This window comes from Nannospalax galili, unplaced genomic scaffold, assembly GCF_000622305.1.
Source record: "Nannospalax galili isolate Female #2095 unplaced genomic scaffold, S.galili_v1.0 scaffold162, whole genome shotgun sequence".
In the NCBI taxonomy this organism is placed as follows: domain Eukaryota; kingdom Metazoa; phylum Chordata; class Mammalia; order Rodentia; family Spalacidae; genus Nannospalax; species Nannospalax galili.
Genome location: NW_008350388.1, coordinates 427586 through 451733, shown reverse-complemented (window position 1 = coordinate 451733; position 24148 = coordinate 427586). Strand labels below are relative to the sequence as shown.

At 45.4% G+C, this 24148-nt stretch overlaps 2 protein-coding genes across 2 annotated transcripts in view; one reads left to right on the top strand and one right to left on the bottom strand.

The window, feature by feature from the left end:
* The window catches only part of Npc1 (NPC intracellular cholesterol transporter 1), a 51491-nt gene extending 39711 nt beyond the window's left edge, over positions 1-11780 (top strand). The window contains exons 17-25 of the mRNA XM_008847613.3: positions 1166-1255; positions 1869-2059; positions 3106-3221; positions 3827-3956; positions 5562-5762; positions 6774-7005; positions 8047-8160; positions 10118-10280; positions 11015-11780. Of these exons, the coding sequence (XP_008845835.1) occupies positions 1166-1255; positions 1869-2059; positions 3106-3221; positions 3827-3956; positions 5562-5762; positions 6774-7005; positions 8047-8160; positions 10118-10280; positions 11015-11097 (1320 nt within the window). The 3' untranslated portion in view covers positions 11098-11780. The remainder of the gene's footprint in view (positions 1-1165; positions 1256-1868; positions 2060-3105; positions 3222-3826; positions 3957-5561; positions 5763-6773; positions 7006-8046; positions 8161-10117; positions 10281-11014) is intronic.
* Rmc1 (regulator of MON1-CCZ1) overlaps positions 11467-24148 on the bottom strand; it is a 29589-nt gene continuing 16907 nt past the window's right edge. Inside the window, exons 8-20 of the mRNA XM_008847614.3 lie at positions 23688-23777; positions 23492-23597; positions 22216-22327; positions 18510-18554; positions 18191-18244; positions 16748-16876; positions 15620-15726; positions 13666-13785; positions 13322-13399; positions 12955-13059; positions 12642-12710; positions 12336-12561; positions 11467-11658 (exon numbers count right to left, since the gene is read on the bottom strand). Coding sequence (XP_008845836.1) covers positions 11579-11658; positions 12336-12561; positions 12642-12710; positions 12955-13059; positions 13322-13399; positions 13666-13785; positions 15620-15726; positions 16748-16876; positions 18191-18244; positions 18510-18554; positions 22216-22327; positions 23492-23597; positions 23688-23777 — 1321 coding nt within the window. The 3' untranslated portion in view covers positions 11467-11578. The remainder of the gene's footprint in view (positions 11659-12335; positions 12562-12641; positions 12711-12954; positions 13060-13321; positions 13400-13665; positions 13786-15619; positions 15727-16747; positions 16877-18190; positions 18245-18509; positions 18555-22215; positions 22328-23491; positions 23598-23687; positions 23778-24148) is intronic.

The following is a 24148-nucleotide window of genomic DNA, read 5'->3' as shown; positions in this document are numbered from 1 at the left end:
TTTCTCTCACAGACAGATGTGTCACACGACTTGAGAGTTACATGGCTTGCAGGGGCAGTTCCCACAGCTGTTAAACAAAAAAACACAGATGTAAATATGTGCAATAGAAGAATCTTTTCCCAGTGTGACTTTGGAGCTTTGGGGTTTGTGTGTATGTGTGTGTCTATGTGTATGCTCATGTGAGTGTATGTGCATGTGCATACACCGAAGCCCTAAATTTGCTTTTAAAATAATTAGAAATTTGCAGAGTGTTGCAAGGGTAGCATAGGCAGGGATCCCATTGCCCTCATCGGGTGCCGTCCAGTGGTATACTTGCATCATTATAGTTCAGTACCAGAGCCAGGCTTGTTTTTTCTGTGTGTCTGTCTGTGTATATGTATTTGTGTCTATCTGTGCCTGTATGTGTTGGGGATTTAACCCAGGGCTTCTCATATAGTAAGCAGTGTCTGGACCACTGAGCAATGCCCCCAACCCCAGAACCAGGAATTTGACATAGACACTGTGTACATGTGGACTTCTGTATCTTTACCACATATACAGATCCCTGTAATAGAAAAGGTGCACAACTTGTCCCATCACCACCCAGTTTTCCTTTTAGCACAACTGCCAGTCCCCAGAAATTACACAGGACATTTTTATAGGTTATATAGACATGTAGCCAGCAGTGATCATTTATCATTTCTCTAGTAAATGAACACCTAATAGTTATTGATCACTGGATGTTAATGGGCTATCTTTGGATTTTTTCTGTTTAGTCTCTCAGTTATCTCATACAAGGGGCCTGCTATTTTTCCTCTTTTACTAATGAGGAAATAGAATCTAAGAGAGAGGAAGTGACTAGCCCAATATCACTCCAACTCATAATTTTCAGAGCCAAGGATTTGTTTTAGACCCAGGAATTTTGGGGGTGGCTCCCATGATCCCCATCATGGTCCCATTCTCCCTATAGTCAAAGCATGTTGTTTAACATGCTTTTCATTTTAGACAAATCCTGCTTTGAGGCTGGGAAAGTGACTCTTTGGTATAGCACTTGCCTAGCATATGCAAAGCGTGGGGCTCCATCCCTAATACTACAAAAAACATCTTGTGTCTAAGATTTCATTTCTATTTCTAAACTCACAATTACCTGAGCAGTTTCCATCTTACAGTTTCCTCTTCCTTCCAGATAGCTATGTTCGTGGGTTCTCTGTCATTCAGTATTGCAGTCATGGACAAAGTAGAAATTGGATTGGATCAATCTCTTTCAATGCCAAAGGTACGTTGCTTTCTTTCCTTTAACTTATTTAGCTGATGGCGGTTAAGAGCACTGACTGCTCTTGCAGAGGACCCGGGTTCGATTCCCAGTACCCACATGGCAGCTGCAAACCATCCTTAACTCCAGTTCCAGGGGAATCCAAAGCCCTCTTCTGACCTCCGTGGCATTGCACAACATGGTGCACTGACTTACATGCAAACAATACACTCGTACACTAAAATAAAAATAATAAATAAAATATTTATAACTTATTTAGCTGATGACAAATGAAGTTTCCCAAAGTGTATGTAGGTGTTGATGCTTGCTCCGAGTGCAGATTGTGCAGGCAGAGGGCAGTAATGAAGGGCCACACAACACTACTGGTGTGGGCCACTGTGGCTGTCCTCTCTCATTGCTTGGGGGAGCTGCCTTAGAGGAGGAGCAGCCGCCAACCTCATGAGGTCACCTTATGCGGTCCCTTCTGATTGCACCTTAGCAACAGTGCACCCTGGGAGGGTCTGGGAGGGGAGAACCGGGAACCTAGGGTGGCAGCTCTGGCTCCCAGTGCCCGCTTAATAGCAACCGTCATTTAGTTCCCATCAAACCATTCAGACTTCTTTGGTCTTGGTTTCAGGATTCCTATGTGATAGATTATTTCAAGTCACTTGGTCAGTACTTGCACTCAGGCCCACCTGTGTACTTCGTCGTGGAAGAGGGGCATGACTACACTTCCCCCAAAGGGCAGAACATGGTGTGTGGTGGCATGGGTTGTGACAACGACTCCCTCGTGCAGCAGATATTCAACGCGGCTGAGCTGGACAACTAGTCAGTATTGGGGCCGTCTGGGCCTCTTCTTTTTCATTAATGTATTTATTTTGAGATAGGATCTCACTTTGTAGCTGACCCTGAATTGGGCAATCCTCCTGCTTCAGCCTACTGAGTGCTGGGATTACAGGCCAGATGCACTTCACCATGCCAGGCTTTGATCCTTTTGAACTTTAGTAAAAATGGATAGAAGGAGCTGTGTTAGTCAGGGTTCTCTCGAAGAGCAAAACTGACAGCATGAATATATATATATATGAATTTGAGTCCGCTTACTTTGTAATAACATCTAAGTCACACCTGAGAGGCTGAGAACCTGATAGTTGCTCTTCCTTGAGGCTGGGTGCTTGTTGCCTCAGAAAGCAGGGTATTCCCACAGTGGCTGTCTCACACTGGAGAGACCAAGACCCTGGTTGTTGCTCAGTCCACAGGGCTGGGTGCCTCGTCAGTCCCCATCTGGCACCGAAAACCCAGAAGGTTCCTGAAAAGCTGTTGGTCCTTAGTGATAAAAGCCTGGAAATGCTAACTCCAGTGTCAGCAAAGGACTCACCCGTGGCAGCTGTAACAAGAGAAACCAACTCAGAAAGGAGAGGGAGGGCCAAGTGAGCAAAAGGCCAATAACCTTCCTTCTGCCATGCCCCTTTTATCTGGGCCCCCACCAGAAGGTGCCACCCACGTTTGGGGTAGGTCTCCAATATCAATTAAAACAAAATTCTTTCAGTGAGTCTCCCTTCTCAGATGATTCTAATTTATGACAAAAGTTGACATTAAACCCAACCGTTGCAAGAACTCTTAGAACCAGAGTCAACTTGGGCCTGAAATTTTTCACTAAAAACAGATTGTCTTGTGGAAGTTGCTTTCTGTTACTGTCATTTCAAAATATGTGACACCGAGTTTTACCTGGATCTCAAAGCATTCATTTACAGCTTAGTGTCTGGAATGATTGTTTTCAGCAAGCTCGAATGTAGGCGTGTAAAGTGTAGAAACAGAAGCGAAGTTTCAGGGAACAGTTGTGAGGCAAGTTACTCATTTTTTTTCTCTTTCTCCAGTACCCGGATAGGTTTTGCGCCCTCGTCCTGGATCGACGACTATTTTGACTGGATTAAGCCGCAGTCCTCCTGCTGCAGACTCTACAATGCCACGCACCAGTTCTGCAACGCTTCTGGTACTTTCTGCTCCTTTCCAGATCTTTCCTTTCATCTGAAGGATAAATCACCTACAGTCATTTGCATGTCGCTGTAGTGTGTGCCTGTCTGTCTGCCAACGCTGTCTCTCCCTTTGTCCTTATCCTCTGTCATTCTCTCTCACGTTGCTGTCTCACCCTCAGGGGAGTGAGGCAAGGGCACACCAAGGGACGGCTCCTCAGTAAGGCTTCCTGGCTTGATACAGGTTTCTAGCTTTGAGCACCACCTTGATTGGTATAGGAGCCCAGGACTCCCGTGTTTCCATGAAAAAAATTCCAGCACAACCTCCACACTCATAGAACTGCAGGAAAAGGAATGCCTTTGAAAAGACATCAGATGCCACTCTCCTATACCAGTCAAAGCTAGAGACCTACGTCAAGGAAGGTCATGTTGTATGGTCTGCCTAAGCTGAAATTACTTAGGTTTGAAATGTATTAAACTATGAAAGTCACATGTAGCTGAAGCTTTTGGAAAAGAGGAAAGAGGAAAATATTGTTCCTCATTTTACATCTTGGGTTTGTTGTTCTTGTTTTTGTTTAAATCTGGAGGCCCACTCATCTAATGATTGACTCTCCTCTCCTGCCAGTGGTTGACCCTACCTGCGTCCGCTGCAGGCCTCTGACTCCGGAGGGCAAACAGAGGCCTCAGGGTAGCGATTTCATGAAATTCCTGCCCATGTTCCTGTCTGATAACCCTAACCCCAAGTGTGGCAAAGGGTAAGTGTATGGAGCCATGTCAGATAAGTGTCCACTATAGGCCTAGCTTGCAGTAGGAAACAAGGAGGGGACCTGATCAAGTAGGCTTGTGGAAAAGGGCCTCTTCCCTACCCTGTCTCAATTCCGTGAAAGAAGAGAAACTTAAGACACCATTTAAAGAAAACTCCACATAGATTTTAGCAGGATTAATCCTCACTAGGCACTGGTTTCTCGTGCTGTGGTCTGTGGCCTCACCCTGGCCTGCGGGTGGAGGGAGATTCCCTTGCATATCTTGAGGGAGCAGAAGAGAGGGGAACACACTTGCTCAGTGTGAGAGGACCAGGCCAGTTCCTTGTGCTGATGGGCTTAAGGACCTGCATCCCTGCTTTGGTGATATCACCACGGTTCAAGGTTTGGGTTCTTCCAGCCCCACCATGCTTCCTGTCAGCCTGGCCATGTGAGGGGATGAGCTAGACAGCCAGTTGCCCACATGGAAAGAAACAGGGTATCTGGCCTGGACATGAAAATGGCTGGAAGTGCCAGGGGTTGAGTTGGAAGCTTTGTAGGTATAAGTCAAATATCCACATGTATGTGAGGTAACTGTGGGTACACTTGGTTTTCATAGGAATCCACATTTCACCAGTCTTATTAATCATGTGTGTCATATCTATGTTTTGAAGCTTCTGGGAAGACTCTAAAAATTAAGATGAAATACACAAAAATTCAATAAAAACAGCAACAAAAAAATTAAGAGAAGTTGGGCATGGAGGCCCACACCTTTAGTCCTAGCACTTAGAAGGCAGAGGCAGGCAGATCTCTGTGAAATTGATGCCAATCTAGTCTGTATGAGTTCTAGGCTAGCTGGGGCTACAGGGAGACCCTATCTCAAAAAGACAAAAATAAAAATTAAGAGAAAGTGGCATATGGTGGCACATGCCTTTAATCCCAGCACTCAGGAGGCAGAGGCCGACAGATCTCTGAGATCAAGGCCAGCCTCATCTATATAGTGAGTTCCAGGCCAACTGGGCCTACAGGAGACACCCTATCTCAAAAAACAAGAAAAAGAGAGAAAGAGGAAAAAAAAAAAAAAAAAAAAGGTCTGGAACTTGGTTTACTTCTAAGTGTTGAGGTTCTTCTGGAATTTTCTTCATGAAAGCATGAGAGTTGTGGTGAAGCAGCATGGCTTTTGGGAGGAGTATCTACTGGGTAGCATCATGCCAGACACCTGACTGGCCTTACTTCATTTAGCAGCTCCAGCTTACCGGCATATGGTGGTACACCCATTCATAGGGGCCTGAGGCGGAGGTGAGGGAACTCTGCCAAGGGGGCTAGACAGTGGCAGAGCTGGGCTCTTGCCCTTTTCTGCCTCCCGTTACACAACAGTGCCAAGGCAATGCTGACCAGAACATGTTTGATTTTGAGTGGAACCATGTAAACAGGGCCATGCACCAGAGAAACCTCAGCAGTGACGATAAGTGCAAAGCCTTCCACATCCCTTAGCAGGGGTCTCCTTCATCCACCTGGTATCTGAGCCAGGTCAGATGATTCCACTTTACCCAGAGTGCTCAGATTCTGCCCACGTATCACAAGGCCTGGCCTTTCTGACACCCACTTGCTCTTTCTCAGGGGACATGCTGCTTACAGTTCTGCAGTCAGCATCATTGGTGATGACATGTACATCGGGGCCACATACTTCATGACCTACCACACTGTTCTTAAGACCTCTGCTGACTTTATTGATGCCATGAAAAAAGCCAGGCTCATAGCCAGTAACATCACAGAAACCATGAGCGCTAAGGGTAGTAAGCGCCGTGTGTTCCCGTACAGGTAGGACTTCCAAACATGGCTTTCTGGGGAGGGCTTTACTCCTTGAGGGGCTGCCTTGGTGGGATGCAGGTCCTCAGCTTCGCCCCTGACACCTGCTTCCTCCTTAGGCCAGGGGTGGTATCTGAGAGGTGTGTAGGGTAGGCAGGACCAGATTCTTGAGGCCCTGCCATGGTCTGGGAGCTGCACACAGAGCTTGATCTGTGCTGTCACAGCCCAAAAGAGATGCATGGTGAGAGAGCACCACCAGGGTGTTCAGGCCTTACACAAGGCACATCTCTTGATTGGCAGCTGCCAGGTGTCCTGCCTGCTCTTTCTTGCAACCATGCTTTTATAGACTTCATTTATTGAAGTTAGGATTTGTTTTGTTTTTCCTTTCTGCTGCTTTTTCCTTAGAAAATAAGGAAGATTGGGCAAGCAGATTTTTAACTATCACCATGATCTTGAAAAGAAGGGCAGTGTTTTTTTATGTGAAATTTCTGAATATGTGTTCTAATGGGGAACATGGCCTAGGGCAGTTCCCAGAACAGACCTGGATGTTTGCTTTGTTTATTTTCTCAAAAGACTATAGAATGGTTTTAGGGGGAGGTTGTTTTTTGTCGGGGTTTTTTGTCTTTTTGAAGCAGGGTCTCCCTGTAGCCCCAGCTGTCCTAGAACTCACTATGTAGACCAGGCTGGCCTTGAACTCACAGAGATCTGCCTGCCTCTGCCTCCCAAGTGCTGGGACTACAGGCGTGCACCACCACGCCCGGCTTTATAGAATGTTTTGTAAATGTCTTAAGGTAGCAGGGATTGGGCTTACAAATAAAATTTATGTAAAATACACATTTGGGACTATTATCAGGCTATAAAGATAGTTGAATTACTGTAGATGAGTGATGCCCACCTCAGGGAGGTTTTCCCGGTGTCTCTCACCTTTCCCTCTCTGAGCAGTCTCACTGCTCTGCAGGCACAGCGGGGTGAAGCAGCAAGCTCCCAGGAGTGTGAGCACTAACCAGATATTCTCTTCCTTAGCGTGTTCTACGTCTTCTACGAACAGTACCTGACCATTATTGATGATACCATCTTCAACCTTGGTGTGTGTCTGGGCTCCATATTCCTGGTGACCTTGGCAGTTCTGGGCTGTGAGCTATGGTCTGCAGTCATCATGTGTGTCACCATAGCCATGATCCTGGTCAACATGTTTGGTGTGATGTGGTGGTTGAGAATCAGTCTGAATGCTGTCTCCTTGGTCAACTTGGTGATGGTGAGTCCTGGTCCACTCACTTTGTCCCCAGCTTCTGTGTCATTTCCATGAATTCTTTCTTGGATTTCACATAAACTCTAAAATGGGGTGAAATACCAGCCTGCCTCTTATCGTTAGTGCACAGGGAGAGATGGGATGAAGAGCAGAGTCAGGGCAGGGCCTGGAGGGAACTTCTAAGAATGTCTGGGAACAGAAGCACATTCTGAAGCTGGGCATGGTAGTGCCTGCCTGCAGTCCCGGCACTCAGATGGCTGAAGCAGGATGCTTCCTACAAGTTCCCTACCTCAACCAAGCCTTGCAGACCAGTCTGGGCTACAGAGTGAGAGACCTATCTCAAAATAACCAAAACTAGGCCTGGGGACATAGGTCACTCAGTTGGTAGAGTGCTTGCCCAGCATACAGGAATTCTGAGTTCAATCCCCAGCAACTGGTGTGCAGGTCCAAACTGAGGGCACACACCTGAAGCCCCAGCACTCAGCAGGTGCAGGCAAGAGACTCAGAAGTTCAAGATCATTCTTAGCTACATAGCAAATTTGAGGTCAGCCAGAACTGAATGAGATAATTTCCTGAAAAATAGAGCCTAATGGCAGTAAGATACTCAGTTGTTACTTACCATCCAGTGGCCAGATACTATTAAGTATTGAAGATCCAAGCTTGAGTGGGTATCATAGAAGGTAAACACAGCATAGTTCTACTTTCAGACAGGAAGGCTTTCTGAGTGGCAGTGAGGCCCAAGCATGCTGGCTTTCAGAATGGCAGTGAGGACTGACAGCATGCTGGTTCAGTGGGGTTGGGGTAACCTTGAGAAGTTTCCAGAACTTCCCCTAATCAAAGCAAAAATGCTGTAGAAAACTGGACCACTGGGTGGTACCTAAAGAACTCCTTTGTTTCCTGCTCCAGTTTAGGGGATGGACGATGGGTGGCCTTGTGTTAAGACAGAATGGCTGCCTCAGTCTCTTCCAGGATCCACCTCAGAAAAGGGTAGCAGTTTAGGGTTCTCAGTTGGAAAAGAGCCGTTCTCACAGAAGCACTTTGTTCCAGAGCTGCGGCATTTCCGTGGAGTTCTGCAGCCACATAACGAGAGCATTCACCATGAGCACAAAAGGAAGCCGAGTGAGCCGAGCGGAGGAGGCGCTCGCCCACATGGGCAGTTCTGTGAGTGCTTGGCAGAGGTGGGCAGGGGCTGCAGCATGAGTCCCCCTCCGACCTTCTCAGAAGACATTGAACTTCAGTGTGTAAAACAGAATTTGGATGCTTTAACTGGCAGCTCCCAAAGATGACAAACTTTCACATAACTCATGAAATAGCTACATCTTTTTTTTTTTAATGTGTATGAGTGTTCTGCCTGCAGGTATGTGTACCTGTGTTGTGCAGAGCCTGCAGAGGCCAGAGAGGATGTCAGATCCCCTGGAACTAGAGTTACAGACAGTTGTTAGCTGCCATGTAGCTGCTGGGAACCAAACCCAGGTCTTGTGGAAGAACAGCAAGTGTTCTTAACAGCTGAGCCATCTCTCCAGTCCCCAAAATAGCTACATCTTAAACAGACCTGAAATTCCTTAGGAGTGTAATCTGGTTTGTGTGGTCTCTTTTTAGACAGCAAGAGGCTCCAACAGGAAATTTAGGAAAAGTTAGATTTGATAGAGCTGGAAGCCAGCACTATGTGGTGACAGCAGGAATCTTATCAAGTTCCAGAGTCCTGTCCGCTGTCTGGAGTTGATGCCTGGAGGCTCTTGATCTGGCTCTTTTCTTGGTGTAACCCATCAGTTACTCTATTACAAGGACAAACACTGCAACAGGAAAAGACATGGATGAAACCAATTCTCTTCTTATCAATTTATTTATTTTTATCGTGTGTGTTTGTGTGTGTGTGTGTTTTGTATGCGTGTATGTAAGTGCATCCATGTCGTGCGATGCCTGCAGAGGCCAGAGAGGATGTCAGATCCCCTGGAACTAGAGTTACAGACAGTTGTTAGCTGCCATGTAGCTGCTGGGAACCAAACCCAGGTCTTGTGGAAGAACAGCAAGTGTTCTTAACAGCTGAGCCATCTCTCCAGTCCCCAAAATAGCTACATCTTAAACAGACCTGAAATTCCTTAGGAGTGTAATCTGGTTTGTGTGGTCTCTTTTTAGACAGCAAGAGGCTCCAACAGGAAATTTAGGAAAAGTTAGATTTGATAGAGCTGGAAGCCAGCACTATGTGGTGACAGCAGGAATCTTATCAAGTTCCAGAGTCCTGTCCGCTGTCTGGAGTTGATGCCTGGAGGCTCTTGATCTGGCTCTTCTTGGTGTAACCCATCAGTTACTCTATTACTATAGAAAATATTGGTAGAAAACTAAAAAATTGCTTTCTAACAGTTTTAGGTAAGCGATGGCTCAGAAGGTAAGGGTGTGCAAGCCTGATACCAGGCTGCACAAGCCTGATAACCTGAGTTCAGTCCTCCATAAAAGAAGAGAACTGAACTCAGTCCACAAAACTCCCTTCTGCTCTCCACATGCACCTTGCACACACAGACACATTTTTAAAAAAAATTTAAGTTCCCATCTGAGAAGAGTTTGGTTTAGATATTGCTTGGTTATAGCCAAAAGAAAAGAAGCAATTATAGTTTGGAGACAGATGACTGTCTAGGCAAAACATATAGCTTTTACCCTTAAACTTCCTTTTCTGAAATTTTCCCTTCAGTGCTGGGAGATAGCTATTGGTAACATGCTTGCCACCCACACATAAGCATCTAAGTTTGGATCCCCAGCAGCACACATCTGTAACCCCAGTACTAGGGGATGGGGACAGGGAGGGCAGAGATAGGTATATCCCTGCAGTTCACTGACCAGCCTGTGTGACTGAATCCGAGTTCCTGGCTCAGTAAGAGACCCTGTCTCCAAAAATAAGGTGAAGATCCATTGAGGAAGGCACTCAGCATCCGTGTTCACGTTTGCACATTGGCATGTGGAGACCAAAGTTTCTGTCCAGATTCATAAAGCAGCGTATCAAACATTTTGAGGTAGAACATAGTCCTGCCCCATGCTACTGAAGACACGGAATACTAATGCCTATCTTTGTGACAGTGTGCTCTATTACAATGGGCTAACAAGCCATTTCTACCTCCTCTTCTAGGTGTTCAGTGGAATCACGCTTACGAAATTCGGAGGAATTGTGGTGTTAGCCTTTGCCAAATCTCAAATTTTTAAGATATTTTACTTTAGGATGTATTTAGCTATGGTCCTACTGGGAGCCTCTCACGGACTAATATTTCTTCCCGTCTTACTGAGTTACATAGGTAAGAGTTTCTGTTTTTAACAGGCTTGGGAGGAAGAACATTACTAAAAAAATTGTGTTAGCTGGGCATGGAGGCACAGTAATCTCAGCACTTAGCAGGTAAGCAGATCAGTAGCTTAAGGCCATCCACAGCTACATAGTGAGCTTGAGGCCAGCTTGGGCTGCATGAAACCCTTGTTTAAAAAAGAAAAAAAAAATGCATATAAACATTCTTTTATACTGTTTGAACTCATGCTTGTAGCCATCTGATAATTAGTACTGCATACAAATTGTCTTTTTGAGAGAAAGAATCCTACCCAGGGGCTTCATGATTAACCCAGTGATGTCTTTAGTGAATCACTGTTGTGCTTTTTTCTGGAGGCCTCCTTTATGTGCTCAACAAAAGGCAGAAGTGAGATCCTGAATGTCAAAGTCAGCAGGCCTGGGCTCAGGGGAGCTGCTGAGAGACGTAAACAGCCAGCCCAGCCCGCTTAAGAGTAGCCATTATTTTCCTTGCTGGGTCCCTAGCAGAACCCTCTGCTCTGTCTTTGAGATTATCCTCAGGGTGTTTTATGCCTATGGCTACTCTATACAAACAAGCTGTGGTTGAAAAGGGAACAGCACTAATCTGCCTTATGGCTTTGTTACCAAGTTGAAGCCTTAACAAAGAAGGTGGGTAAATCGGAGCTTTTTTTCCCATCTCTAGGAGACAGTTTATATTCTTCTCCTGAAGTTTTTTCTTTTTATCTCACATAGGACCATCAGTAAATAAAGCTAAAAGACAAACCACTCAAGAGCGATACAAAGGCACAGAGCGTGAACGACTCCTCAATTTCTAGCCCCATTACAGGCGCTGGACTGTCTCTAAGGATTGGTCACGTTTACTGTAGGGCAGCAGCTGCACTGTCAAGACTGGGCTGGATGCTGGTTATTCCTAGGCTGTGGCACAGCTCCTAATCGTGCTTTTGAACTCAGGAATGCACACTTGACTTATGAAACAGTATTATGGAATCTGAGGGCAACGGCGGCACAGATGGTTCCCCAGCCCATTCAGTAAAGAAGCCTCATCTTGGGGGAGAGGAAGGAAGCTGGGTGGCTGGGAATGCAGTCCGCCCACCCACCCCTCTAAAGGCCAATCCCCATGCTGTCTCCTCCTCTTAGGAGCAAGCCAGCACATGGGATCGGTACCATATTTTTACCAACACTTGAGGGTGTTGTAGGTACTTTATTTTACAACATTTTGTAGTTTAAAGAGCTTTATTAATGCAATAAATTAACTTTATATACATTTTTATATTTTAAAAAAACTAGCAAGGGATTTCAGAATGTTGTAGGTCTCATTAGAGCTTGGTCTCCAAAAATCTGTTTGAAAAAAGCAACATGTTCTTCACAGTGTTCTCCTATAAAGAAAATGTAGATTTGTCATTTATGGCATGAGCTGAAGGGAAAATGAGAAGCATTCAGAGGCTATATACTGGGTTTTAACTTACTTTTCTTCAATAAAATACCTCATCCACCTATATTTTGAAGTTGTTCATTGTACCTTCCGAACCCCCAGTAAACTGCTGTGTGCTTAGAGGGACAAGCAGAAAAGCTAACCAGAAGTCTGTCGCAGTGGTCACTAAATGCCATCTGGCACTGTATACACAAAACTAGCCTCACACAGTCTTAGAGAGTTATAACTTGAGTGCTCTCCCTTCCATCCTACACAAAATTTCTTAGGTTTTATTATTTGAAGAGTAGTGAGGCTGTTAAACAGACCAAAGCATCACTTCATAAGCCCCAAGCCATTTAAAGGCCTTGGTCCCCATCTGTACTCCTGTTCCTGAATCTTCCAAAAGGAGAATCCAGGTTCAGCTGTGTGTCTGGACTGCCTGAATTGTAGCCCAGGCTGCTCAGTCCTGAACACTTCCACTGTGTCCCATAGTGCAGTTCAGATTCCAGTGTGCTGAGTCCACGGGGGCCTGGATTGAGGGGGAGGGGGCTGTTGGGAACCAACACTAACCCAGGAGCCCCTCCTAGAGTGGGTTTCTACCGTCTGTGGCTATCCAGGGTGTTCCACAGCTACTCTGCTCACCGGGTGTGAAATATGGGCTCCCCCGCAAACGCTGGTTTCGCTGCTCAAAAAAACGGAATATGGTATAGAAGAGCATGTGGTCTTCTGTCTGCTTGGCAGCATCTAGGAATTTCCGGGCAGAGATGTTGTCATGGCCACCAATGCCCCGGATGAACCTTAGGGCCGCCAACACCTGGTGTTTGGACAGAAGAACTTCTACGATCTCATCATTGGCTGTTGAGAGTCGCTGTCAGTGAGAAAGAGATGCAGGTCAGAGCAGCAAGTCGGGAACAGGTGACACCCGAAGCTGGGATGGAGCCGCATTACCTTCAGCATGTCCAGAGATAACTGGTGGGCTGGAGGATAGACGCTTTCTAAGGACAGCAACAGGCAAGCCTGAAAGACCAGTTTGGACCAGCTTCAGCTAGAAGTTCACCATTGCAAGTTCTTTTTTTGAGACAGGGTCTCCCTGTAGCCCCAGATGGCCTGGAACTTGCTCTGTAGACCAGGCTGGCCTCAATCTCAGAGATCCGCCTGCCTCTGCCTCCTAAATGCTGAGCTTAAAGGCATGCACCACCATGCCTGGCAGCCAACTGCAAGTCTTTAATCGTGATAAAAGTAAAGACCTAGCAATACTCACCAGAGGCTTGGAGTCACTGAGCACATGGTACTGCAGAAACTGGTGGAGCATGTAAAACAGATTGTGCTGGACAAGCGTTTTGATGACAAGTTCATGTAAGTAATGCTGCAAGCAGAGGAGAAAGGACAAGGATATTGCCAACGCAACTGCAACTGGTTAAGGCCTGCAGCAGTCTTAATTCAAGCTAAAGTGATGAAGCGTTCTCAACCCAACCTTCATGTGATCTAGCTAAAGTGGCAGGTTACAGTCACTCAGAATTCTGCATCAGGTATGCAGGCTCGACTAGCATTTAAGAACCACCTCTTCTAAGATTCGGGACTGATGTGATACCTCTAACTTAGGATGGCAAAAGCCCCTTTGAAGGTACCTGCACTGAAATCTGAAATTGGTTCAGAGAGCGAATATATTCCATTAGCACAGCTATCACAAACTTATGCGGCATCTCCTGTGGATGAATAAAAAAAGGATCCTGTAAATAGCAGTTGCAAACAGAGCTGCAGGCAACACAGTAAAGTGACTGGTGATCTATTTTGCTGCACAAATCTTTACAAACTATACACATTGGTGGCCATACCTTAATCTGAGTATTAGATACCAACCTGCCAGCCCCAGGCCCTCCCTCAAGACACCATTAGTTTAGTCATAGTATGAGGATCTATTACTACCACACAGCAACCCATTCCAGAGGAGACCGGAAGCCATCACACATACCTTGTTTTCCACGAATGGCGACAGCACATGGGTGTACACGTCTGACTGATCCACCACAGCCTGTGTCCGCACCGGCCTTCTGAGAGGTGGATTGCTCCGGCTTTGCCCTGCTTCTATTGCCTGAAATGATACAGCTGTGATCTTAACCATCTTCCACAGAAATGACTCCCACTACAGTTAACCCAACAAGGCTCAATTCCTACACATAAACCTAACATGAACAGACGACACCTCACTATCTACACAAAGCTTCCCACAGCAGAGCCGGTCACCTGAAAAATACCAGGTCACAGGCAGACGTTTTCTAACCTCTGAAGATTAACCTAATTTTCTTACTCTCGGCAGCCACATCCTTGTTTTATGAAGCTCTAATGGAACAGCTCTTGCACTGGGTCTGTGTTAGGATTTCTAATTTATTTCTGTGGTGTTTAGAACGGAACCAAGGGCCACATCCCTGAGGCAAGGATTTCTACGTTACACCTCCAGCCCAGTGTAATCAGGACTCCCCAAGTATGACTGAAGAGAGCTGTGCACAGATTTAGAAAGCCTAATGCTAACAGTGTAGGAAAGCCCCAGGTCTGCCACTCGGCTCAAAGCCACTGATTCTGGCAGCCATCACCAGTAGGACCAAAGAGGTAAAGGGGAGCTCAGTCATTCCTGTGGCTGACACAGGACAGGGAAAGATATGATCTAGGCAGCTTAGACTCCAGCAGTTAGCTTCAGACCCATTATCAAACAGCCAAAACAAAGCTAAGATTTGCTGCTGAAAACATCCACTGTTAGCCTCAAGTCAGATAATTTCTCCCACTTGTCCCAAATTTTTTTCTTGCTTCAGAAAATCAGAGGTACCCTGGTACTAAACCTCATGAATTTTTTCAGCCTTTCACTGTGACCATTTGATGTCTACTAACAGAAAGACACAGTGTCCATACTTAACCAGTGCTTCTAGGATACTGACTGCATTCTAGGATAACTCTTATTTTCACGGCCCCATCAGTGAATGGCAGTGACTGCAGAGACTTGGGGCTGCTCAGGGTACTGAGAACAGGTGGGTGATGGCTGAGCACTCAGCCCTCTCTGAGGCTCAGGGAATATTGCAGGAGAGGGACTGGAAAGAAAGTACAGCTGGAGGGTAGGGAGAAAAGCTGCCAAATGCCATCTTCAAAGACACTGCAAACATGATCACACAGCAGCTGCAGTTGCCTGCACTGGACCAGCACAAGACTGGGCTTGTCAACATTCAATCATGGATCTGGGAAGGATTCATGGGGCCCCAGCCCTCCCTCCTCAACTATTGGCTACTGATGGATTCTGGGGAAGGGACAGACATTGTCTTCTTCAGTTATGCACCCAATGATGAGCCCACCAAGGCTCGAATGGATAGTTCCAAACCTGTGGTCACACAGACGTCCTGGTTAAAATCAGTGGGTCACAAAACAAAAAGGAACAAACGTGGGGAAAGGTCTTGTAGGGAGGGGAAGGCTGACGAGTAGGAGGAAGATAAAGTAGGGTAAACGGTGTGTATACACATATGAAAATGTCAAAGAACACATTTAATCTAAATACAAACATATATTGCATATGGAACACCTCTCCCTCCATACTCCTCTGGAGAATCTTATTTTTGTTGTTATATACTAAAGGAGAAAGGTACAGCCAGAAGTGGAAATCAGACTTCTGACTTGCTAAGTGTAGACGCTGGCAAAAGCCAAAACTGATTTTCTTTCTCTGAAATAGAGGTCAACCAAGAATGTTTCCATGTGTAAGATCAAACATATTTTTTGAAAAAGCAGAAAGAGGTAAGGCTGAGGTGAAACCTCAAGCTGGCAGCATGCGGGACTCTGGATGTGCCACTGCCACCACGCCCTCTGCTGCACAGACAGTAAACTACCAAATCCTGCATAATAGTTAGAAAATACCTGTGGAAGCGGGAACCTTCACTGGTCTAACTTACCATTGTGTAACTTTGCTCAGCGTCCAAGTACTTTTTATATTCGTGGTTGAGTTTATCAAAAACAGTGGCTATCACAGGCAGCGTGGCTCTGTCTGACTCACTCAGCACTGAAAAGGACACAATACATACAGATCAAACCCACTGGAATTAGAATTCAGTGGGTTGATAAGGTAATCTCAAAGGGTGACTAATGCAAATGTTCCTTTAAAGGCCCTTCAAAGAAATGTTCTTTGAGAACTGACACCTCAAAGTCACTCAGGATCCCTTTGAGTGACTAGCGAAAAACAAGTAGGGACTGGAGAGGTGGCTCAATGATTAAAGAGCACTGGCTGCTCTTGCAGATGACCCGAGTTCAATTCCCAGCACCCACATGGCAGCTAACAACGGTCCATAACTCCAGTTCCAGGAGATCTGACTCCCTCTTCTGACCTCTGCAGGAACTGCATGGTATGGGTGCACTTACATATATGCAGGCAATACATTCATACACAAAAAATAATTTTCTTTTTTTAAAAAAAAAGAAAAGCCAGGCGTGGTGGCGCATACCTGTAGTCCCAGCACTTGGGCGGCAGAGGCAGGTGGATCTCTGTGAGTTCAAGGCCAGCCTGGTCTACATAGTGAGTTCCAGGACAGCTGAGGCTACAGGGAGATCCTGCTTCAAAAAGACAAGAAAAAAAAGAAAAACAAGGCAGGTATCATTAGAAGATTCTGATTTCGTTTAAGTCCGTTTTCATGTGGAACTATCCCACTTACTGGTTTGTTTCTACCAAAGTCTCTACAGGTCATTTTTACATTTCCCAGCTTTTCTAATGGATCAAACACTATCCTTCATGCATGAGGCTATGGATACAGAAAGCATGGCCAACATCTGGATGAAAGATGGTGTAGGGCTGATGAGATGCTCAGCTGGTAGAAACCTGCACCAAGGCTGACAACCTGAGTTCAGTGCTCAGGAGCCACATCATGGGAGGAGAGAGTCGATTCCTGCTTGCCTGTCACACACGCACCATGGTATGTGCCCGGCATATATGCACACAAGTAAATAAAATGCAATTTTTTAAAAAGGTGGTGGCAGGCACCATAGGCCTAATAGTGGAATCCGACCTACGGGGAAGGATCAGTACTCACTCTGTGAACACACAGACAGAATGACCATCTTGCACTCCTTCCTCTGGAGGAGGAAGTCCATCAACTTTCCTTTATCCGGCAAAAGATTTACTATGGGCTGAAGTTTCACCTGGAGGTTCCAGAGGTAACCTAATGTTAAGCGGCAACAAATTTAGCAAATATAGTGTAAGCCAGAACCAAAGCCCCCAAAGCCTAACAAGTGGCTCCCCTAAACCTTCACAGGGGAAGCACTTCAAGTACAGTAAAGGCTCTTCCTAACTAACACGGAACCAGAACATTCAGGAACATGGCTGACAGTGGAAGAACTGACAGCTATACTATTTCGGCATATATGGCTGATTCCTTGTTACAAGCTCTGCATTCAGAGCTGTACCAATGGTGTTATCTTACTACATATGGAGGACAGCAGATTCTCAGTTCCAAACGTACCTTCTCCGCCACGGTACATAAGCCCTGTGCCCACATCTCAAGTACAGAGAGATGTTAACTATAGATCAACATCAATCATGTACCGTGCACTATGGTTTCTCCTGCACTGGCTCATGAGTCTAACAGGTAAACGCCACAGGCTTGGTAGAATCTCCTAAGCCATCCATTCATCAGCCCATGCATCTACACAACATTCCCAGTGCTAAGGAGACAGGCTTGTGCCACATTTCTTGATGACAGTTCCACAGGAGAAATTATCACATCAAAAATCATCAGAGTAACCTCTTTCTCAACTGCCAAGGTCTAGTGCTATTCTCAATGAACAGGAGAAAAGTGAATTCATCATGTGTAGTGGGCATCTAAGATATTAGGAAAACTCCTCCCTTAAGAATCCCAGAGGATGAGACTAGAAAATATTCAAGACAACTAAAAACTAATATAGAAATTTCTAGAACAGAAAGCCACAGGTGATTATCCAGGAAGTGACAATAGGCTGAGGGAGTCTTTACCAGCAAGATGAGAAAGGGGAGTGGGGCTTCTTAGGTATGCACAGAACAAACAGATGGGAGTAGAGGGCAAAAACAGAGACCCCCTCACCATGGAGTCCAGTTTTTGAAAGTGGCCTTGGAAATATACAACAGGAATTGGCCATTCTTAGTTTCTTTAACTGTAAAATCATACACGCTCATGAAAAAAATAAACACACAGAGTAGGAGGTGAAGACAATCCCATTCTCAAAACTGAAAGGAGGGGTCATCTCCCAAAGATCCATATCCTCCACTGGGATCAAAAGCCAGCATGTTGCCGGGCGTGGTGGCACACGCCTTTAATCCCAGCACTCGGGAGGCAGAGGCAGGTGGATCTCTGTGAGTTAAAGGCCAGCCTGGTCTACATAGTGAGTTCCAGGACAGCTGGGACTACAGGGAGACCCTGTCTCAAAAAGACCAAAAAAAAAAAAAAAAAGTCAGCATGCTATTTCCCTTCTAACATGACAGTTGCCCCCCTCAGACTTACCTTGGCTTGCACTGATAATGATGTCAGGTTGAAAGACAATCCAAGATGAAGAATCTAAATGTTATAGGAAATTCTAAATTGGAAAAATATGAAAATAAAAGGCAAGCCCAATTTCAAATAACACTTGCCCACCCCCCATATTAAGGCCACCAAAGGGCTTCTTTAGGTCAAGAGAGCCTCCCAGGGGTAGCTCCCAGGCCTGTCTGCAGCAGCCTGGGAATATGGGGGTGCGGGGGGGGTGTCACTCCAGAGCCAGTCTGTGTCGAAGGAGTGACTACTTTCCACTTTTTACACAGTGCCAAGGCCTTTGTAAGGATACAGAGTTTACACGGAACAGGAGACTGGCTTGTCACAGCAGCAGGACCTACAAATTGAAAACACACAACTGTGACAAAGTCATAAAATCCCACAAATACAAGAACATAGGACGCAAACAGGAATATTTTTAATACCATTGAGTAAACATTATTTGACTAGTTTAGTGAAGAAATGAACTGTCTTGTTGCACTAATGACACTAAGGTCTAAGTCAAGCACAGTCTATGGAAATGTGCCCCAAAAGCGGGGAAACATATCAAAGTGTCCCTTACTGTGATCTGTTTTTAATGACCAGAGATAATGAATCACCATTTAAACATGCTCATTAAAGCACTGAGAAATTGACCTGGATGATTTAAAAGAAAATACCAAGATTCACTGGTTTTTCAAGTAAAACGTCTTATAGTTTAATCATCTAAATAATTAGCTCAATTATCCACTGCACTGTGTAAGTCTAGGCACATCTGGGAAGCAGCATCTCCCAACCTCACAAGATGAGAACCCATTTCTGCTGCCTATGTGTCATGCAGCTGGGAGGAGGCAGGGAGAACTCTATAAGCTAAACAGGGTTCCCGAGTCTGTGTCAACCTCCCAGATACAGAGGGCAGCATAAATGAGTGCTCAGATAAGATAGTCTTTCTAAACACACCACCCACCCACAAGAGCAAAGTGCCCAGTCAGACAAGCTTCAACTCTAAGCTGACCCAACAGCTCTCAACTCTGCTGCCTGACATATGCCTCAGTGGAAAGCCTGGGATCTTTGGTCTTCATAGACCCTAGGTAACTCTAACATATAGTCAAACAAGAGCCACCTGTTCAGCAGGACCAAAGCCAAAAGTGAAAAAAAAAAAAAAATGGTAAATGATTGATCCCAGAACCCAAAGTACTGGCTACATCTTTCAAAATCAGCTCCTGAACACACATCCATCTACCCAGTGACAGCACTGGATGGGCAACACACAGACTCACGTCTGACAGGGGTTTACAGCCCAACAGGACACACAAGAGGAAAGGCCTTCGACTCAAGGATGCCCTTCCTGTCCACACTCCCTAGAACACCAGATTCTTGACCTCTTCCTATTTACTGGCCTTTGCCTGGACTAATATTCTGGCCAGCCTGGCACTTGTCTTACCACTTCATTTAGCACCTTAATCAATTAGCCTACTATTGGTCCTTTACTACTGGATCAGAGTTGAGGGGTTTACACACAAGTGCTTTTCCCCAGGTCCCCACCAGTTACCAACTGGATGGCACCATGTCTTAGTTTGTTTCTCCACTGCTGTGACAAAATACTCTGACCAATACCAACTTGGGGAGGAAAGGGTTTATTCAGCTTACATCTCCCAGGTCGCAGTTCATCAGGGAGCCCAAGGTAGGAACTCAGGGCAGGAACCTGGAAGCAGGAGCTGGAGCACAGGCCATGGAGGAACGCTGCTTACTGGCTTGCTCCCGTGGCCCCTGCTCAGGTTGCTTTTTTATACAACATAGGCCCACCTGCCCAGGGGTGGCACCACCCACAGTGGGCTGGGCCCTCCTACATCACTTATCAAGAAGATGCCCCTCAGACATGGCTACAGGCCAGTTCAATAGAGGAAATTCCCCAATTGAGGCTTCCTCAACCCAGGTATGTCAAGTTGACACTAAAGCTATCTAGCACATACCATGTATTCTTTAATGCCAACATTATTGTCCAGGGAAGTGAGATGCCAGAAAGAACACAGAAAGCAGTTAAACCCAATCAGACATCTGGGGAACCAGCTTACTCCTCCCACTATGTCAGAAAACTATTAAGCTTCTGGCTGCTCCAGCAAAAAGAAGGGCTGCGCAAGGTGGTACTCTAGATGTTCTCTCACCTGGAGCTCAGTTCTCAGTTGTCCCGTGACAGGCACAAGGAACTCATAAGCACAGGCTGGGTCAACCCACACAAGCCAACTGACAGGTGTGCATCCTAAAAAAAAAATATAGCTACCACAGATCCAAACTGTGCTTTATATCGAGCCTTCAAAGAACTAACTTGACTCCAATCTCCTTAAAAATTGAGAGAATAGCCAGGTGTGGTGGCGCATGCCTTTAATCCCAGCACTTGGGAGGCAGAGGCAGGTGGATCTCTGTGAGTTCAAGGCCAGCCTGGTCTACATAGTGAGTTCCAGGACAGCTGGGGCTACAGGGAGACCCTGTCTCAAAAAGACCAAAAAAAAAAAAAAAATTGAGAGAACAATACTATCTAAGCCCTGTCCTGAAATGGATTTATATGGAGACAGAAGGTGCCAGATGGTTTCCTTCTTTTCTGAAAACCTAACCTACTCTTACAACTTCCCCCACCTCTTTAAGTAGGAAGACTGACCTAGAACAAACCCAAGAACCACATCCCTAAGCTATTACTGTGATTAACAGTACCTACTATTAGCTACAACACAGGAGTCTTGAGAGGTAGCTTGGACAGTGGTAAAGAGCACTTGCTGCTCTTTCAAAGGACCAAAGTCTGGTTCTCAACACCTACATCTCATGTCTCATAACCACCTATAACTCCAGTTCCAGGGAATCCTTCACTTTCTTCTGGCTTCCACAGGCACCTGTATGTATACACACACACACACACACGCACACAAATTAAAAATAAATCTTTAAAAAAAAATAACTACAGTAACTAGAGATGGCTCAGCAGTTAAAAGCACTTGCTGCTCTTGCAGAGGACCTGGGTTTGGTTCCCAGCACCCACATTGTGGCTAACAACCATCCGTAACTCCAGATCTAGGGGATCTAACACCTTCTTCTGACCTCCGAAGGCGCTGAATAACACAAGTGCACTTACAAACACACGCAGGAAAAACACTCAAATGCATAAAATCTATAAAGTAATTACAACACAGAGTGCAAAAAAAAGAGAGGGAAAAGTAATTCCATTAAAATAATAGCTACAATTTAGCTCCAAGGTTGCAGAGCTCAGATAAACAGAAAATGTTAAGGGTTTATCAACATTTAAAACATCTCAACTTTGCTGAGCATGGTGGCACACACTTTTAATCCCAGTATCTGGGAGGCAGAGACAGGTAGAACTCTGTGAGTTCAAGGCTAGCCTGGTCTACATAGTGAGTTCCAGGTCACCTGGGGCATCAGGGAGACCCTGTCTCAAAAAGACCAAAAAAGAAAAAAACAAAAAAACTTCTCAGCTTCATGAATAATCACAACTGTTCATTGTAACACTCAGGAAAGAGAAAACATTCTATTTTCTTCAAGGGAAGATTCATTCATCATATAAAGTGCTTTTCACAATACAACGTTAGGTTCGAGAATCAGAATCAGCAGAAGTGGGATTTTTTTTAAAGAAAAAAAACCAAAAAAAACAAACAGCAGGGTGTAGTGGCATACACCTAGCCCAGCCTGGTCTACAGAGTGAATTCCAGGGCAGCCAGGGGATCCTATCTCAAAGGGGAGGTAGAGGGTGGGGGAGAAAAGGAAGGAAAAAAAAAAAAAAAAACTGGCTGGGATGTAGCTCAGTGGTAGAGTGCTTGCCTAACACGTGATGTGTAAGGCCTTGGCTTCAATTCCCAGCATCCCAAAATAACACAAAAGAACAAATGTCCCTCCCCCAGATGAAACAGATCTAGGAACTCCTCATCGTGTTTTGAACATGCCTCCTGAGAATCACAGCAAAAACATGGTCCCATGGAGAAATGTTGGCAGTCAGCCATGGAATTCCTCTTTACCTGCCATGGGGATCTGATAGGGCTGAATTGATCGAGCTGGAAGCACAGGGTGATGGAAGGTAATGCTGCCATCAAACTCTCCCCGCAACTTGATGTCAAATATTACCGATGTCTACAGTGTAAACAAAAAAACAAAAATAATCATGTCACAAGTCCATGTCACTTCGACAAAGTCTCCGTGTGCATCTCACCCCTGCAGGCCACTCCTCATTTAGAGGAATTTGCCATGACTCTCTTCCCCACATTTTATCACTTTTCACAGATACTTCCTGCACTTATGGTATGCTGCCTTTGAGGAGCTCAACATGATTCAGGCTGATCTTTTTCACTTGAACATGAAACATCTTCATTTGTCAGAGACACCATAGTGGGACCTTCCCACAAGGCAAGGGAAGAAATGGCTTGCTACCCCTAGATGCTCAGTTAACATTCAGAAAAAGTACGAAGCATTTCAGATCATATGGGCCCTACAGCCTCAAATCATGATGGTCGGACACAGTCATCCACGCCCACACATGCAACAGAGGTCCCAGACTCAGGACACTGACACCACAGCAGCAGAGTCCCTGCTCTGCTGGTCCAACCACCTAAGAGTTACAAAGATCAAATCAAGAGAGGTATTCTGAAATAGCTCCTACTTTTTTGGTTTTTTGAGACAGGGTCTCATGTAGCCCAGGATGATCTCAAACTCACAATGGAGCTGAGGACAACTTTGAACTTCTGATCCTCCTGCCTCCAACTCTGGAGTGCTGGAATTACAGGCATGCACCACCATATCTGGTTTTTATGAGATTCTGGGACTCAAACCCAGGGCAGGCACTCTACCAATTGAACTACATCCCCAACCTAAGATAGTTTTAATTTTTTTAATTTTTATTTCATGTGTATGAGCATTTTGCTTGCCTATATGTAAGTCCACCACATGTATGACCAAGGAGGCCAGAAGAGGGCTTTGGATCCCCTGAAACTGGAGTTATGGATGGTTGTTAGCCACCATGTGGGTGCTGGGAACTGAATTTGGGTCTTATGCAAGAGCAGCCAGATGACTCTTAACCGCTAAGCCAACTCTCCAGCCCCTAAAATAGTTTTTAATAACTTTTAAAGGATCACTTTTTCTATACCATTCAAAATACAAAACTCATTGAAGCCTGAGTGACCAACACTTTGAGCCTAAGTGAACTTCCCAGTCCTTGTTCAGGTTTGCCAGTTTTCACAAAACTTTTTAAACAGTCTGACATGGACAAACACAATGCATCGTCCCACACATGACTCATACCTCTGTGTCCTGATGGTGGACAACTACCAGGTTGTCCACCACATTGAGGGCAAACTTTCCCGTCCTATTTAACTTCAATATGTGCATCTTCTTACACGCACCCTCTCTGCAAGACAACAGGAAGGTCAAACAACTAGACCAGCAAGACTTGGTTCATATTTTAAAATCAAAGGAGGAAGAGAATGTGATAGAGTACCGTGGTAGATGATACAAGACCACTTCCGCTCCTGTACTGTTGGAGGTCCGGGAATGATGCCGCAGGAAGAGAACGTAAAGCTGCCCATATCTAATCAGAGGACAGAGCGATTAAGTCATGTCTGGCCATTCAAAAGTTCTCCCTCCGAGGGGTTGGGGATGTCACTCAGGTTGATAGAGTGCTTGTCTAGCATGTACAAAACCCAGGGTTTGAACCCAGTGTAAACTGGGTGTGGTGGCTTATGCTGATAATCTCAACACTACAGAGATGAAGCCAGGAGGATCAGAAGTTCTAAGTCATCCTTAGCTACATAGCAAGTTCCAAGGCAGCCAGGGCTATAAAAGATCCTATCCTCTCAATGCCGAATCAGAAGATACTTAAAAGGAATTGCAGTTAGTGATACAAAGCCAATTATGAATTCAAGTGGGGAAGAGAATGTGAGACTGTGGGCAGTTTGATCA